The 16549-nt window shown below is 29.8% G+C and overlaps 4 protein-coding genes across 4 annotated transcripts; 2 read left to right on the top strand and 2 right to left on the bottom strand.

Moving 5' to 3' along the window:
* On the top strand, nucleotides 1-1547 carry LOC119671259. Its single transcript, XM_038081802.1, has 3 exons — nucleotides 1-122; nucleotides 587-711; nucleotides 772-1547. Exons 1-3 carry the CDS (start codon nucleotides 3-5, stop codon nucleotides 1199-1201), a joined length of 675 nt encoding a protein of 224 aa, XP_037937730.1. The 5' UTR covers nucleotides 1-2; the 3' UTR covers nucleotides 1202-1547.
* A 281-nt stretch (nucleotides 1548-1828) lies between these two features.
* Nucleotides 1829-4359, top strand: LOC119667048 (casein kinase I-like). Its single transcript, XM_038076329.1, has 3 exons — nucleotides 1829-2469; nucleotides 4273-4288; nucleotides 4336-4359. The coding sequence occupies exons 1-3, from the start codon at nucleotides 1829-1831 to the stop codon at nucleotides 4357-4359; spliced, it is 681 nt and encodes a 226-aa protein (XP_037932257.1).
* LOC119671258 lies at nucleotides 4279-7487 on the bottom strand. Its single transcript, XM_038081801.1, has 4 exons — nucleotides 5255-7487; nucleotides 4974-5184; nucleotides 4790-4883; nucleotides 4279-4732 (listed from the first exon to the last, which is right to left on the bottom strand). Exons 1-4 carry the CDS (start codon nucleotides 7257-7259, stop codon nucleotides 4601-4603), a joined length of 2442 nt encoding a protein of 813 aa, XP_037937729.1. The 5' UTR covers nucleotides 7260-7487; the 3' UTR covers nucleotides 4279-4600.
* A 1309-nt stretch (nucleotides 7488-8796) lies between these two features.
* LOC119674008 lies at nucleotides 8797-9982 on the bottom strand. Its single transcript, XM_038085133.1, has 4 exons — nucleotides 9565-9982; nucleotides 9282-9492; nucleotides 9129-9222; nucleotides 8797-9066 (listed from the first exon to the last, which is right to left on the bottom strand). The coding sequence occupies exons 1-4, from the start codon at nucleotides 9908-9910 to the stop codon at nucleotides 8908-8910; spliced, it is 810 nt and encodes a 269-aa protein (XP_037941061.1). The 5' UTR covers nucleotides 9911-9982; the 3' UTR covers nucleotides 8797-8907.
* Between the last annotated feature and the right edge of the window lie 6567 nt (nucleotides 9983-16549).

The following is a 16549-nucleotide window of genomic DNA, read 5'->3' as shown; positions in this document are numbered from 1 at the left end:
AAATGCGGCAAGTTTTCTTAATTTTAAACAAACTAAACGTCAATATGAATGTTTTAGGAGAAAACATATACAATTATGTATTTATTTCAAATCAGGATTGTGAAAACGAAAACGTTTACAAAGTATGAAGTTATTTTATTATAATACTACAAACGATAAATGTATGCAAGGGCATTATTGTTATTATTAAAATTATTGTCGTGAATTCGCCCAACAACCGGTACTGTGGCCAGAAGAGTCCCATTGTACCAATTTCACTTTGAATTATACAAAGCCATTTAAAGCTTTGTGAACAACGTTCAGAAGTAAATTTGGAGTGGAGTTCTTAAGCTATACTGGTGACAGAAACTTCCACATGAAACATGTTTCTTCTGTGCGTTGTTAAAGCTGAACAGTCCTAAGGAGGACGTAGGGTACAAGGGTATATAAATGATAGTATTTTGAAAAAGTATAAAGGATTTTAAATAAATTAAAATATTTTAAATTATGTTTAGTTTTTTGTTGTAATATTTCTCACATTAAAATCAGTAATTTTGATTTATTTGTTTAGTTATACATAATTAAAATTTTTTCTCTTTTTTTTCAGTTATGTTTAAACAAAATAAAAACTAAAGAAACCGTATTGTTGATGACACGGGATAAACACAATATTCTGACCTTGGTGAAGGACTTGAAAATATCAAAAAAGGATTTGCAATATTTAATAATAATGTATGTATTGAAAATGTAAACGCAGTCAATATTTATTCATTATTTCAAAATATATTTCAGGTATTTTAAGAGTATCACTGAAATTACACATAAACTGCTTGAGTTACATGATTGGGTGTATGTACCCACTTTGGTGGTTGTCGATTTTTGCCCATTCATTGCATCACACAAAGAAATCAGTATATCGCATGAAAACGCAGAAAAGAGTGGAAAAAGATCATTATTGGAAAAGATCTATTTTTGTATAGCTACTCTTTTTAATTACATGGAGTCAGTGCAGCGAAGGCAGAATAAATCAAACCAAGATAAAATGTTGAATCGCGTGAATATATATAGTTTTGTTTTACTAATAGAGCAGCAAGAATTTCTAACGCGGGCTCAACTAGATTTGATCATCAGCTTGTATTTTTATAAAAATCAACACCACAACGATTTTGATGCAATTCAAAAAAGCATTCTTAGCAATGAAATTTCATGTGAATTGGAATAAGTCGAGTACATGTTGAACAATTTACTGTCCTACATAATTTTTTTGTTTAGAAATTATTTTGTGTGGGCGTTCAGTATGAGTTTAAGCTCCTTGTGAAGTGTCTCTAAGTACTGGACTGTGGAAGCCCGTGTGTAATTAGGAACGAAGGATGAGGGAGAAAATGTTGCTATTACTACAAATACCGTGTAATCAAAAGATTTGAGATATTGGCTTAAAAGTGTATTCAGCTTGAAATATTACGCAGAGTGGTTACAGCTTTTTATGAGATGCATACGATTCTCTCCCAATCCCACAAGTATAAAATACTTTCCTTTCAGTAATAAAAATTTATTTCTAAATGTCAAACCAAGTGAAAATTAAATTAATTTATTTTATTTATTTATTTAAAAGAAAAACTTTTTTTTATAAAATTAATTTATGGAAAAAAAAAAAATTTGATGTACATGTACTAATCTTTTATAATTACCTAAATTCTTCAATATGTCAAGGCTTATTCGAAAATATAGAAGTTATCCAAAATATTTTGATGGCAAAAAGTTTAAAGTATTGAAATTTATAGACTCGGGAAGCTTTGGTAGGGTGTTTTTGGGTAAAAATCTAGAAAGCAACCAATTGGTGGCCATAAAAATGGAATCGAATAAATTGAAAAGATCACAATTGCTAACTGAAAATAAGATCTATCGTTTATTAAAGGAGTCAACTGGAGTACCGAATATGTACTATTATGGAAATCAGGGTAATTATCGTGCTATAGTTTTAGATCTAATGGGACCGTCGCTTAAATCGTTGCTCAGGACTTGTAAAGGACATTTTTCATTAAAAACTATTTTAATGCTATTCAATCAAATGTTGGATCGTGTCGAGGATCTTCATTCAAAATCTTATGTCCATCGAGATTTGAAACCTGCAAATTTTGTTATAGGCGTTGGTGATCAATCTCAAACACTACACTTGGTTGATTTTGGTTTGGCTCAATTGTATCGCAATCCGACTACCAACGAACATGTACCCAATGAGCGCAAAGAGTTCGCAGGAACATTGGTATATGCATCGATAAATTCTGTTAAAAACTTAGCACAAAGTAGATGCGACGATTTGGAATCAATAGGTTATTTGTTGATACATTTTCATCGTGGAAAATTACCTTGGTATGATCTAGTGGCCTGTGGGCCCATGCAAAAATTTGAGAAGATGACTGAATTGAAACTAAGCATACCGATCGAGAAACTTTGCACAGGACTTCCAGATGAGTTCAGTTACTATATATGGTATTGCCGCAGTTTAAATTTCGATGAAGAACCTAATTATAATTTTTTAAGAACTATGTTTAGCATTTTATTTTATAAAAAATTAAAATATACATTGGATTTCGATTACGATTGGAAAAAACAAGGTGAGCCGGAGTTATTTTACAAGAATTTGGTTACTAGACTTTCGACTAGCAGTGTGAAGCGGAATAAATTGCAACAAAAGAAATTAAAGGGTATTAACGTGGAAGTATAAAGCTGCATTAATTATAATTGTTTTTTTTTTTTGAAATTCGTGATGTGTGGTTATACGGACTTTTCCTTGCATTCTTGGAAAATTTATTTATGATTGGAAATTTGTGTTGTTCACACTAAACCCGAAGTTATGCAGTGACTACAGGTTTCTTAATAAGTTTTAAAGAATACTATGCTCAAAAGGCGTGTTTAGATACTTTCGTTATTATATAGTCCATAAATTTAAAGGCTTTTAAACAGATAAACAGATAATTCACCTCAATATTAACAAGACTATGATATTAAACATTGGAAATCTAAGAAAGTATAAAAAAATAAATGCTTAAGAAATATTTTGAAGACCCATGATAGAAAAAAGGGTGAAGTACTTAAATTTTTTAGTTTAAATATTTCTGGCATGTGTATGTATTCTGTAATGTGAATTAATTGATATCTTTTTATATTTGTATATATATATATATATATATAAAGTTTCCAATTATATTAAAGTATTATAATAAGAAACTTCGATAAATTACCTGACAACTTAAGATTTGTTCTGGAAGCCTATTCGTTTAAAAAATATTTATTTCATATCAATTAATAAATGAATTATATTAATAAATTATATTATTAATTCCGTATATTTATATAATCTTAATAATATATTGATTTATGAATAAATAAATATGAATAAATTTGCTTAACATTGATGGATGAGATTCTTCAAGAATTGAACCAGAAGTTATATGAATTGAATCGACTGGATTGTTAGTGGGTGACATCTTCAGCCATTAGATTAAATTATCGTCTCTATAAAAATTATCACCCCAAACTCTCGTATATACATACATAAACCACCTATTAGATTTACATGTATGCACTTTTTTATTAATTTTTTTCTTCTGAAGCAGATTTGACAGTCGTTACTAACTTGGAAACGTAAGTTAGTATTGAGACTTTATTTACGATTTTGACTTAAATTACGCTAATGACTTAGATTTGCCATATTTTCACATTTTACTTTAGCAAATTAACCCAAACCTTTGTGCAGAATATTCACTAATCATATTGCATTAGTGTCTATAGGATACACCGAATATAAAGCCCTTGAGAAGGTTAGGTCAATTTTGGCCTGTCTAAGCAAAAGTAGACAGGCCATTTCAATTAACAGCAAAAATGTTGGCAGATTTCTTGGTCTAAATAGATCTAAACTCAGGATTCTAAACTGCTTTTTTAACTGGATATGCTCCTGTTCGGTAGCTTTTTTCACAGGTTATTGACACTAATATATTTCTGTGATTGCAGAGTTAACTTGCTCCTATTTTCTCTGCTTGTTTCAGAAAATGTGTTTAGTAACTCCATACTGTTTCCATTAAATCGAATTAGGTTTGGAATTCTCAACTTAATGATATTATTAGGCTTATCAATTCCCATAAATAGTTCGAATGAGCTTAGGAGAGTCTCTCTAGGACAACACAATTGATTTTATAAGTTGCAGTATTGTATTGTTTCTTCTTATAATAGTAATTGGTGTAAAATGAAATATTAATAATATTTTTAAATGAAATTTTATTTCTATCTTCACAGTGGCGTATACAAAGAGGTATGGATGATTTCGCCTCTAATATATTTTGAATAATTTTGCATTAGATATTAGATTTTACATTAGATTAGATTAAATTTGTGTTTCTATTTGAACAAAACGTGTTTTTTAATATACAAAAAGGTTCATTCATAAATGGTAATATTAAATCCATATTATTAATAATATTATGAACAGTTAAGAAAAGATCTTGATTACTTGACAAATTGAGAAACTAAACTTAAACACCAAATTGTAATTTAAAGTATAAATAGCAATTGTAAGAATAAGAAATATACTTTGCCAATGCACGATAAAAAAAATCTTAAATATTTATACTGCGTCAGCCATTAAGTTTAATGGATCTAAACTGATATTCTTTGTATCCTGTACCTTAGCTCCGTTATTTATTAAAGCATTGAATTGCGCTTGAGCTTCCTTTGTACCGCATAGCTCTCTTAAATCCTTAAAAGCAAATAAATATAAGATAAATAAGATATAAGATAAATAATGTGTACTTACTTCAAATTGTTCTTTTAAAAATTCACCTGTTGGACCATCCGGTGGAATTTGTGGCTTACCCTCTAATGCATTAGCCAAGAACTTGTATGCTTTTCTTTAAAGATTATATATTAAAGATTATTATAGAGATTAAATAGGTATTAAAAATAAATACATATTTTATATATCTATAAATTAAACTTACTTTAAGTCAATACCATCCAATTCTTCTGGATCTGGATGCTGTACATGATCAGCAATTTCATGATATATTATGGCGAGTTCAAAATCGCTGTGATCAGAAATCTTCGATTTTTCAAATTTTTTAAGCCATAAGTTTGCATTGACAAAGTGTTCATCATCGCATTCGCTTGCTAACATCTTCTTTGCAATCTGCATTCGATTCTTCACATACTCTAACACAAAAGAACAACATGCAATTTAATGCTAATCTAAATATTCCTTAAAAATGATTTCTTCTTATACCTAATACTGAAGTTTCTGGAAGCTTCAAGTTGGAGCTTATTTCTCGAACTGTTTGCATAGATGTTCCCAATGATTTTAATTGTTTTAATATTTCAATCTTATTTTCGGCACTTAAGATTTCTCGTCTTTTGAACAAAGTTTTATTTGCAGCTTTAAATATGCTTTTCCTTTCATTGAGAGTTTTGCGAGAATTTTTCTTTAATGTACGTTTTACTACACGTCCTGTGTTTTTATTTAACGGCATACCCAAATCTAAGTCATCAGTTTCTTGAAGGGTCTCCGTGTTTTCCTTTGTAGGCGCTTCCGATTCATTTTCTTCATGTGAATAAAGATTTTCTTTGAGACTTATTTTCGTGGTTTCATTAGATGCACTTGCTGTACCTTGTTGTTGTTTTGCCTGGACATTCGGTTTTGGACGTTTTACTACACGTTTTGTGCTTTTCATTAACGGGATATCCAAATCTATGTGATCAGTCTGGAAGGGTCTCCATGTTTCTGGAAAGGTCTTCATGTTTTCCTTTGAAAGCACTTCTGATACATTTTCTTCGTGTGTATCAAGATTTTCTATAAGACTTCTTTTCGTGGTATCATCAGATGCACTTGCTGTGCCCTGTATTTGTTTTGCCTGGACATTCGGTCCTGGACGTTTCACTACCCGTTTTGTGCTTTTTATTAACGGTGTATCTGAAACTATGTCATCAGTTTCTGGAAGGATTTCTATGTTTCCCTTTGTAGGCACTTCCGATTTATTTTCTTCGTGAGAATTAAGATTTTCTTTGAGACTTTGTTTCTTGGTTTCAATAGATGCACTTGCTGTACCCCGTTGTTGCTTTGCCTGGACATTCGGTTGTGGACGTTTTACTACCCGTTTTGTGCTTTTTATTAACGGTGTATTCGAATCTATGTCATTAGTTTTTTTAAGGGTCTCCATGTTTTCCTTTGTAGGCACTTTCGTTTCATTTTCTTCGTGAGAATCAAGATTTTTTCTGAGACTTTTTTTCGTGGTTTCAGTAGATGCACTTGCTGTGCCCTGTATTTGTTTTGCCTGGACATTCGCTTTTCGACGTGCTACTACACGTCTTGTGCATTTTATTAACAGTGTATTCGAATCTATGTGATTAGTTTCTTGAAGGGTTTCCATGTTTTCTTTTGTAGGCACTTCCGATTCATTTTCTTCGTGGGAATCAAGATTTATTTTGAGACTTTTTTTCGTGGTTTCAGTAGATACACTTGCTGTGCCCTGTATTTGTTTTGCCTGGACATTCGGTCCTGGACGTGCTACTACACGTCTTGTGCATTTTATTAACAGTGTATTCGAATCTATGTGATTAGTTTCTTGAAGGGTTTCCATGTTTTCTTTTGTAGGCACTTCCGATTCATTTTCTTCGTGGGAATCAAGATTTATTTTGAGACTTTTTTTCGTGGTTTCAGTAGATGCACTTGCTGTGCCCTGTATTTGTTTTGCCTGGACATTCGGTCCTGGACGTTTTACTACACGCCTTGTGCTTTTTATTAAAGGTGTATCCAAATCAATGTGATCAGTTTCCGGAAGGGTTTCCATGTTATCTTTTGTGAGCACTTCCGATTCATTTTCTTCGTGGGAATCAAGATTTTTTCTGAGACTTTTTTTCGTGGTTTCAGTAGATGCACTTGCTGTGCCCTGTATTTGTTTTGCCTGGACATTCGGTCCTGGACGTTTTACTACACGCCTTGTGCTTTTTATTAAAGGTGTATCCAAATCAATGTGATCAGTTTCCGGAAGGGTTTCCATGTTATCTTTTGTGAGCACTTCCGATTCATTTTCTTCGTGTGAGTCAAGATTTTCGTCCTTGGTTTTATTAGATGCACTTGTTGCACCCCGTTTTTGTTTTGCCTGCACATTGGGTTTGGAATTCTTCTTGCGCATAGTTATAATGGATGCACTTCTTGTTATTTTTAACATCGGCCCCTTTTTGCGATTTTGACTGTGGCGTGCAATTTTATATGATGTCTTACGAGTACGCATACCAGTCTTTCCTATTGGAACATCTGCTTTGAAATTATTAGAGTTCCTAGTTATCTTTTTTTTTGCTTACACTTGGTTTTTCCATTTCAGACATTATTGTACACTGTTTTGCCGCTTACATTTAATGTACTACACCAATAGCAATCAAAGAAATGGCGTCCACAAGAAGACAGGACAATGCATTTTAGAGTTATCAAATTTTTCTATGAAGAATAATGTAATAGATTGTAATTTTATTTCGTAAATATTTAAATTCACAATTGATTTTTCAAAGAAATTTCTTTCACGTTGAACAACCTTTATATTAATTATTTTCTTAATTATTATTATCAATTCTTTACTTAACCAATTTTTCAATAATTTCCAATTCTATGGTTACCTTCTAAGTTACAATTGGTCGTTATCTTTTAGCACTTATGTAAAAAAAGTTATTAAAGAATTACAATATAAAGTTAATAATACATAAATGGTATAACATCAAATTAAAGTAAAATTTAGTTCCTCGAGTTATCAGAAGATATTCGTAGTAATATTGTATTAATTAATACAAATCACATATTATGTATGATATATGATTTATATTAATTCATCATATTTGTAATTACAAAATAAATATTTATATATAATAGTACATTCAGACTATCTCATTTAGGTTCTTGCTCATTTATAATAATGAGTGAACGTTTACATTATGAGCTAATTTATGCAGTTGATTAAACTTTTATAAACTTCATTTGATAATATATCAGACAAAAAAATTAAATATATAATTGATCACTTAATATAAATTTTATATATCCATTACATACTCAATTAATAAAAACAAAGATATTATTAAATACTTACTTCCTTAGTGCTTTTGTTTACAGCTCAGCTGTTATTTGTTTACATTTTACATATAAAACATATGACACATATATCATATTTTGGTAATTTCTCTTGTGAAAAATTAATTAAAGGTTGCATTCGACATTTTATACTGATTTATTGATAATGAACTTATTTTATTTTACCAATACAATATGATCTATCCAACGTGGTAAAACGAGAGCGTTTCTACTTATTTGGTAGAAACGAATTGATCAATTCACGAAGAAAACTTTCAGAAGAACACTAAACGGTCCCTCAAAACAAGTGTGTTCAATGTATTACATTATTGTATGGCTTTTGTGAGCGCGTCGGTATAGTCTGCTGGGACCTGTAAGCAGATAACAGGGTGCTGATGGATTGCACTGTGGTCTGGTTATATTTAATAGAGCAGCCAGAGACTGTTGCTTCACTGTGGATTGGGTGCTCTATTAGCCTGTAGTTAAGAATTCCTGATGCCTCATCTAATTTTTCTTTCATTTGGCTTGCCCATTTTAAGACAGTCATCCACTTCAAAATTTGCAATTTTAATAATTGTTTTTTAAATTAATAATATAAACTTTTTATAATCAATATTCAATTAAATGACAAAAATTATACAATTGATGAAGTGATTGTACAATTTTATTTAAAATAATAAATAAATTAATTTACTTATCTTAACCTCGTTTGACTATTGTTAAGCTATATTGAAATCAATATAGGAAATTGTATTATATAAAAAGTTATATTATACTTATTCAAATAAAAAGTAATTTATTCAATATTAAAAATCATATATTTATATATGTCCTTCTATGCTTGGGATGTAATTTAAAGGATCAAGACTTATCTTAGATCTCTTATTTGTACCTTCTTGCTGATGTTTATTTCCAAGCATTAATTTTATATTATTAGTTTGTGTTTGAGCTTCCTCTTCAACAGAAGTTTCTTCTAATTTCTAAAAAAGAAATATATATGTTCATATATTATATAATTGCTTTATGATTAATGTATACTTGCCTTTAATTGTTGCTTTAGGAATTCACTTGTTGGACCATCCGGTGGAATTTGAGGATTACCCTCTAATGCATTAGCCAAAAACTTGTATGCTTTTCTTTAAAGATTATAGTTTGTGTTAAAAAATTAATGTTTATATTAAGAACTAAGACTTACTTTAAGTCAATCCCATCCAATTCTGCTGGGTCTGGATGCTCTTCGGTATCAGCAATATTATTATATAGATACGCAAGTTCGAAATCGGTGTGACTAGAAACCTGATAGTTTTCATATGTTTTAATCCACAAGTTTGCGTTGATGAAAGATTCATTTTTGCATTCTTCTGCCGCTTTTCTCTGTCCAATTTGCATTTGCTGCTTTACATATTCTAATAATTAAATGGGAAATATGTAGTCAATTTTTATATAAATAATATAAAGAATATTATATGCTGTTATACCTAAAACTAAAGATTCTGGCAGCTTGAATTTGGCAATTACATCCCGGACTGTTTTCATTGTCGTTCCATGTTCTTTTAAATATTGTAATATTTTTATTTTATTTTCAACAGTTAAATTCTTTTTTTTTCGACCTCTTTGTGAAGTTTTTTTAGTATTTGCTGCTATTAAATTATTTTTTTGGTTCTTTTTACATTTTGATAAATCCGACATCTCCGTGCCAACATCAGAATCATTACTGTCGGAGTTATTACTATTAGCATCTTCTTCTTCTATGATGAAATCAAACTCGTCAGATTTATCGTTACCTTTTCCTTCTTCAACTACATCCGTGCTCATTTTGCCCATAATTAATACTTTTTATTAACAAAATCTACGAAATTTTGTTTACACAACAATTCAGTAATAACCAAATTAAACGATGAACTGTCATCCGCAATTTGACTGCAAAACAAATGTAGAGTTACCATCTCTTTTTATAGATAATAACGTAATTTTACGGTCACGGTGATATTAAACACTTCAACTCATATGAATCATTAATAAATAATAAAAATGAACAAAAATTTGAATACGTATACCAGAGAATCTGACGCATACATTCGCAAAATTGCTGTAAAATACTTGTATGAGTGAAACTCTTATTAAATTTGTTTAATAATAGTTTTGTACATAATTATAAATAAAATTTGTATATTATAATTTGTTTGTACAAAGTTGTTATTTAATGCTTTATTTGCAGGGATTTCTCAAACACACGAAACAAAACACAACAAGAGAAACTTCAAAATTAACATCCAATGTATAATGTAAACGGTGCAGATTAAAACATGAAGATTAATTTAATCCCGTTTTTTTAATCACACAATGCAAACGTAGTATAACACAGAATATATAATTGTAGTTAAAAGATTTCAATCTTTATGTTTTTTTATCTGTTTTGAAAAATGAACAGCTGATAGTTGCACAGATTTAGCATAAAATGTGTTTAGAAGTAGTTTTATGTTTTCATTCTCGTAAATTTGTACGTTTGCCGATTTTATTGCCTTGCATGCGTACCCTTATTTTAATAAAATCATGTTTTATTGTTAAAAATACAAACGTTCATTTCTAATTTTAATTAATTAATTTTTTAATTTAATTAATTCATTAAAATTTGTAAAAATTAAACAATTATTTCTTACTTCATTTTTAATACGACGCAAACGTTAATGTTCTGATATACTATACTGTATTTTTAAAAATTAGAAAATATGTATTTTATATATTCATGTACAATATACATGCTTTTTGTACAGTAGGTCGTTTATCCTACTATTGCTTCTGTATTGCGCAGAAGCATTGACGTTGTCACCAAATGATAAAGTAGTACTAGGTGTTATCGTAAGATCTTTGGTTCTCCATGAGTTGACGACGATTTTCGCAGCGGAAAAAACTCACAAACTATAAGACATTTATATACCATAAATCAGCAAATTAACATCCATTTTATTTAGTAAGTAAATTAATATTTAAGTAAATAATTAAGTAAGTGAAACATTACGTAAAATAAATTAAATTTATTAATTCCAAAATTAACAAAACTTCAGAAAAATCTGTAAACATAAAAGTCAAGTACGGCTTTGGGTCAGTTGGTTAAGGTGCGCTGACTTTAAGCTTTAAATTTGGCAGGACACGAGTTCGATTCCTGGTACTTGAAGTTCGTAAAAAATTATTTACGTTTAATATATACAAGAATTATTTCCAAGATCACTGATGATGGGTATTTGGTAATACTTGAAACAACTGTATGTTCAGCCAAAAATTAAATTAATTAAAAAATAATAGAAAAAGAATTTTTGTTGTTGTAGTTCAATACTTTTCGAAAAAAAAACCTCTTTATTAAATTAATTAAATTAAATTAAAATATATTAAATTAATAAATTAAAATAAATTACAATTATTTCGTATTTGTTAATCAATGCTTTTAAAATTGATTTTAAAATCTGTTTAATAAGTGAATTTTGGGCTCGAGTAAACAATACACAAGAGGAATAATGTTTTTGTATTCATTGAATATCTTTAAACAATTTACTGTCCCGCTACTGTTTATATATATGTATAAACAGTAGCGTGAAACAGATGAGTACCTTTAACTATTTTACTGTAACGCTACTGTTTATATATATATGTATTTACGTATAAACAGTAGCGTTAAATAAATGAGTACCTTTAACCATTTTACTGTCCCGCTACTGTTTATATATACATATGTATATAGGTATAAACAGTAGCGTGAAATAATTGTGGTTGAACAAACGCCTGTTTTAACTTACGGTCTTTAGTTATAATTGTAGCAAAGAGCTTATAATAAGCTTTTGTTTATAGTTTCAACCGTTATATTTCAATATATGAAAAGTACTATAATTTTTCGGAATTTAATACCGAATATAGGACATGACAAAAACAGTTTTTGTTTATGTTAAATAATTTTGAACTTCTCTTGATTGTTTCTTAAATTGTTTATTTCTCTTAAAACGTTAACAGTTTTAACAGTTTAAAAATTAATCAGCAAACTGCTTCATTGTGTTAAAAGATGCCAATTTAACATTACTGTTAACCGCTATGTTAAGTTAACAGCAGCTTTACGACTTTGTTGCTCGTGCAGCCTCGCAAAGTGTCAAAACAGACAACAAGTTGCAGTTTCCTTTTAACCACGTCAACAAGCGTTACATTCTAGTGAATCTTCTGTGTATTAATTGGGCCGACAAAGCAGACGGCGAAACTATTTGAGTTTTCACATACAAACAATGTTCCGCGTGATTTAAGTGCGTTTAAAGTGTGAATATAAAAAGGTTAAGAGTTTGTTGAGATTTCATGAATCCCTTCAAAGGATTCTTTTTATTTTAAGTGGATTATGTTGAAGAGTTAGTGTACAATTTAATTTTGTTGCCTCGCATATGCTAAAGTGCGTGTATATATTTTAGTTACAAAAGCATGACACTATCTTTAAGGATGTTGCCTTCGAGCATTTTCATATTTACAATTTTACAAAAATATGACAAAAAACTATTGGAACTCAAAAACATTTCTGTAAAGTTCTCTGGAAGTGCATTATAGTCCTTAGTTGCAAATTGAATTTTTGTTCCTGCAGATGTACTTAATTTTCCTGTCTGTTATTAGATATCCTGTGCTTTTTCCAACGAAGCACAGATTTTCATAGTTTCATTTATTTTAGTTTTTATATTTACTTTCTGTGTAAGTATTAAGTACAGATAATAATAGAAAAATATTGCCGATAAATATGTGGTGCAATGTCCTCGAATCTATATCCTCAACTAAGAAATAAGAAATAAATATATTAATATTTTTTTTAGAATCTAAAATTTCCCTTTTTTTTGTGTTTTAAATGTCAACAAAGAAAGATTCCGAAATGACTGAATTTTAAAAATAAATTTAAGGATATGCATGAGAAAATACTTATTTCCTTTGGGAGAAGTTGTTCAAGTTAAAGATGCTTTTACGATTCCCACTGTTGAGAGACTACAAAAGAAGACACAAAAAATTTATGAAGTTCATGAAGTCATGCTCATTTGTATGTTAATTTAATATTAGCACAACTTGGTAGAAAGTTTTGGAGGATACTCCATATTATGGTTTACAAAGGGACAAACAACAAACTTATGCACTTGTGAAAATAAAATTTGATTGTTAACAATTTAAAGTATTGATTCACTGCTTAAATCAACTTGATTTTCAAAAGCAAAAAAAGTTTTAGTTTTTTCTTAGTTTTGAAAAAAGATTTTGCCAAAACTTCGTTTAGATTATCAATTCTAAAGCATTTAGTTAAAGCTTTAGTTAAGTGGATTAGTTGATTAGCCAAGATTATTCAGATCCTTAGCAATAACATATAGGAGACCTTAAAGGCAGTTAACGAATATTGGATGGTAAAGAGGTAAATTTGGTTGGTCGACATTAATAATAGACCTGTAAGATGGATCTATACCATCTTACAAATCCTTAAAAGCAGTCAAAGAAGTTAGGTGGATAGGTAAGAACAGTTAATAAAGATGAAAAAGAAGTTATGTATAGTTTGCTGGTCGATATCACGTACAGAACTGATACAATCATAGATATATCAGAAAGAAGTCCTTAAAGGCAGTTAACGAAGGTGGGAATGGAGTTAGGAAGGAGTAAAAAAAATTAGAAGAATAGGTTAAAAGAGCGTGGATCTACATTATATATAGACCTGACGGATGTAAAGTGATACCAAATTCTTAAAGACAATTAGTGAAGGTAGGAAGGTGGAGTTGATTAGTCGATATCATGTATAGACCTGACAATACTTTTCTAGACCTGACAAATCTACCTACTCAATAGATTCAGTTGGTCGAGATCTCCTAATGACCTCACAGTTCCGTATGAATGTAATATAAGTATCGTTAAAGATAGTTAATGAAATCACGGCGTTGCTCATAGGCTAAGCACTGCAGTTCTTTTGGGAACCCTTCCGTTCTGCAGAAAATTCAACGCTAATTCGTGGTAGCACATCGGGCCATTATTTGAGCTCAAGTTAACATTTACCCACAATGCCACTACAACTTAATCTAACCCCTTTGCCATAATCTTAGCTTCGCTATCGCCTCTGATCCATAGTTTGGTGAAACAGATGCTGCCTTCGATGTGGTTGTTGTTATGTGACTTCGAAACTTTCCAAATATTATAGTTTGCGTTTGCTAAGGCCTTTGTCTGCTGCAGAGATATTAACAAGGTTGCTCCTATTATTGCTTTTTTACCTGAACCTTCATTAGTATATGCGGGATGTGTTTTGAGAAGGACATAGTTGATGTTAACTAAGAGAGGTTATGTTTATTGCATTCTCTCTCCTGGTAGATTTTCATCTAATATTTAAAATTTATTAATTTTATGTCATTATTTATGTTATTTATTAAATAAATATTGCATGTTTTTAATTAATAAACAAATAATGTTAATGAAACTTTTTATCAACTTTTCATAAAATATTTATAAAGATAATAAAATCAAAAAAATTTAAATAAAAATCTCAACAAACTAAACCGCAAATTAAATGTAGAACCCTTACAAAAAAAGCAACCAACCTGCGGCATTAGGATAAGGAAATATATATAGAGTCCTTTGTGACTTCAGATTTAAAACTACCTACGAAGAGGTGAAGGAAAAAATTTCATCTTAAATGCGAGTGAACTAAAAAATTATTAAAACATAAAAAACCAATGAATATTTAAAAAAATAACATAAATACAAATACAAAGCGCTGATAAGGGCGAAAAAATTTTTAAAAGAAAAATTCTTATAAAAACTCATAATAAATCGTACAATAAAAAGTGCCGTAGTCGTTGAATGCAAGGATTTGCCACTTTTATCTTTCCGCATATTTAAGTGGACGAAAAAACATGATTACATCAAAATGGAAGGACATAATATGGTAGTTTAAAGTGAAAAAGGCACAAAGTTGAGCAAAAAAAATAACCTAAAGAAAGTGGAATTCTTGTAAAAAAGTACATGGAAATAAATGAGAAGAAAATTAAGTGCGAACAATATTTTCCTCCTACATTTGTGATTTATAGAGAATTTTAAATATACTCAACACCCAACGCCACCAGCAGAAGTGGAATAACATCAGTACTAGCATCAGCATCAGTCTCCGTCTCAGTCACAGTCACAGCATCAGCATCGGATTCAGCTTTAGCAAAATCGGTTCCAGCAAGGAGCGTGTTAAAGTGCAAAGTAAGGATAATTTACTTCAAAACGTAGGATTTAATAAAAGGGAGCAGCATTAACAAGGATTTCGTGCGTACATTACAGTAAGTAAGTTAGTTAGTTATGATGCAAAGGCAAATCTTCCTTTTTTCTGTTCTGCTGAAATTGAGATTAATACAGACATATAAAGTAGCCTTATTAAATCAGCTTAATAAGCTGAAATATACTCGCATTCTGACCTAAAGTGGACTCACGGTTACAGGATTTGCTAAAGTTGTGGCTACTTATGACACAATTTTAAATTGAGTTAAGCTAATTTTCTGTTAGCTGTGAAGAAAGAAAGCTTCCAAAGTGGGTCCTTTTTTGGTTTCATTTAATTACTTTTTGTGTAAAGATTTTTTTACATACTTTGTGTTTTTCTAATGTTTTGTAAAATTTCCAAAAAATTTGAAATGCTACATGTTCAAACACGAATAGCTGCGGTCAATTTTGTTAATGTTTTATTTTCTCTTTACAACAAAAAATATAAAAACAAACAAAAAAAAATACAGTAAAAACAGAAATTCGTTAATGAAGCCACAAATGTTATATGTTTTTAAGAGTTTACATTTTGTAATGACTTTGGCATGAAAAATAAATTTCGAAGTTTTTCAGAAAGACTTCAACGCAGCATAAACATTAGTACCGGAAAAATACGTAACAAGCTTTAAATATGTTTCACATTTAATTTAATGTATTTTTAATACACGCTTTTAGAATTTCACAGATATTCTACTAATAAATTACATAGGGGGTTTTCTAATAGTATTAGAGAAAATTATGAAAATAACTCCTCTGCTCCAAAAATGAAGAATTGTCGTATATTTACTAAGACATAGAATGTGGAAGAAACCCTCAATGGAAAAAAATATTTAGTTAACTTTTAACGTCCGTCTTAACCAAAGAAATTAAATTCCTAAAATAAGCTATTTTTTTCAGAAGAAAGCACTTTTACTGTAATAGGTTCCTAGATTAAGTTCTATGGTATACACAAAAAAGAGTAATAAAAATCATACAATAAATAATAACTCTACAAAAGGATAGTATTGAAATATATCAATTAAAAATAAAAATATAGTTTTAATGTTTTAATGACGAAAACAAACCATTTAAAAGTTAAAAGGCTTCGAATAGAAATGAAAAGACAACAACAAAAATTTTAGTTAATTTATTGAAATTTGACTGACCATACAACACTGTTTCGAGTATTGCCAAGTACTCATCATC

Source organism: Teleopsis dalmanni, chromosome 1, assembly GCF_002237135.1.
Source record: "Teleopsis dalmanni isolate 2A chromosome 1, ASM223713v2, whole genome shotgun sequence".
Taxonomy (NCBI): domain Eukaryota; kingdom Metazoa; phylum Arthropoda; class Insecta; order Diptera; family Diopsidae; genus Teleopsis; species Teleopsis dalmanni.
The sequence above is the reverse complement of the archived record's forward strand: the minus strand, read 5'-3'. Positions and strand labels throughout refer to the sequence as shown.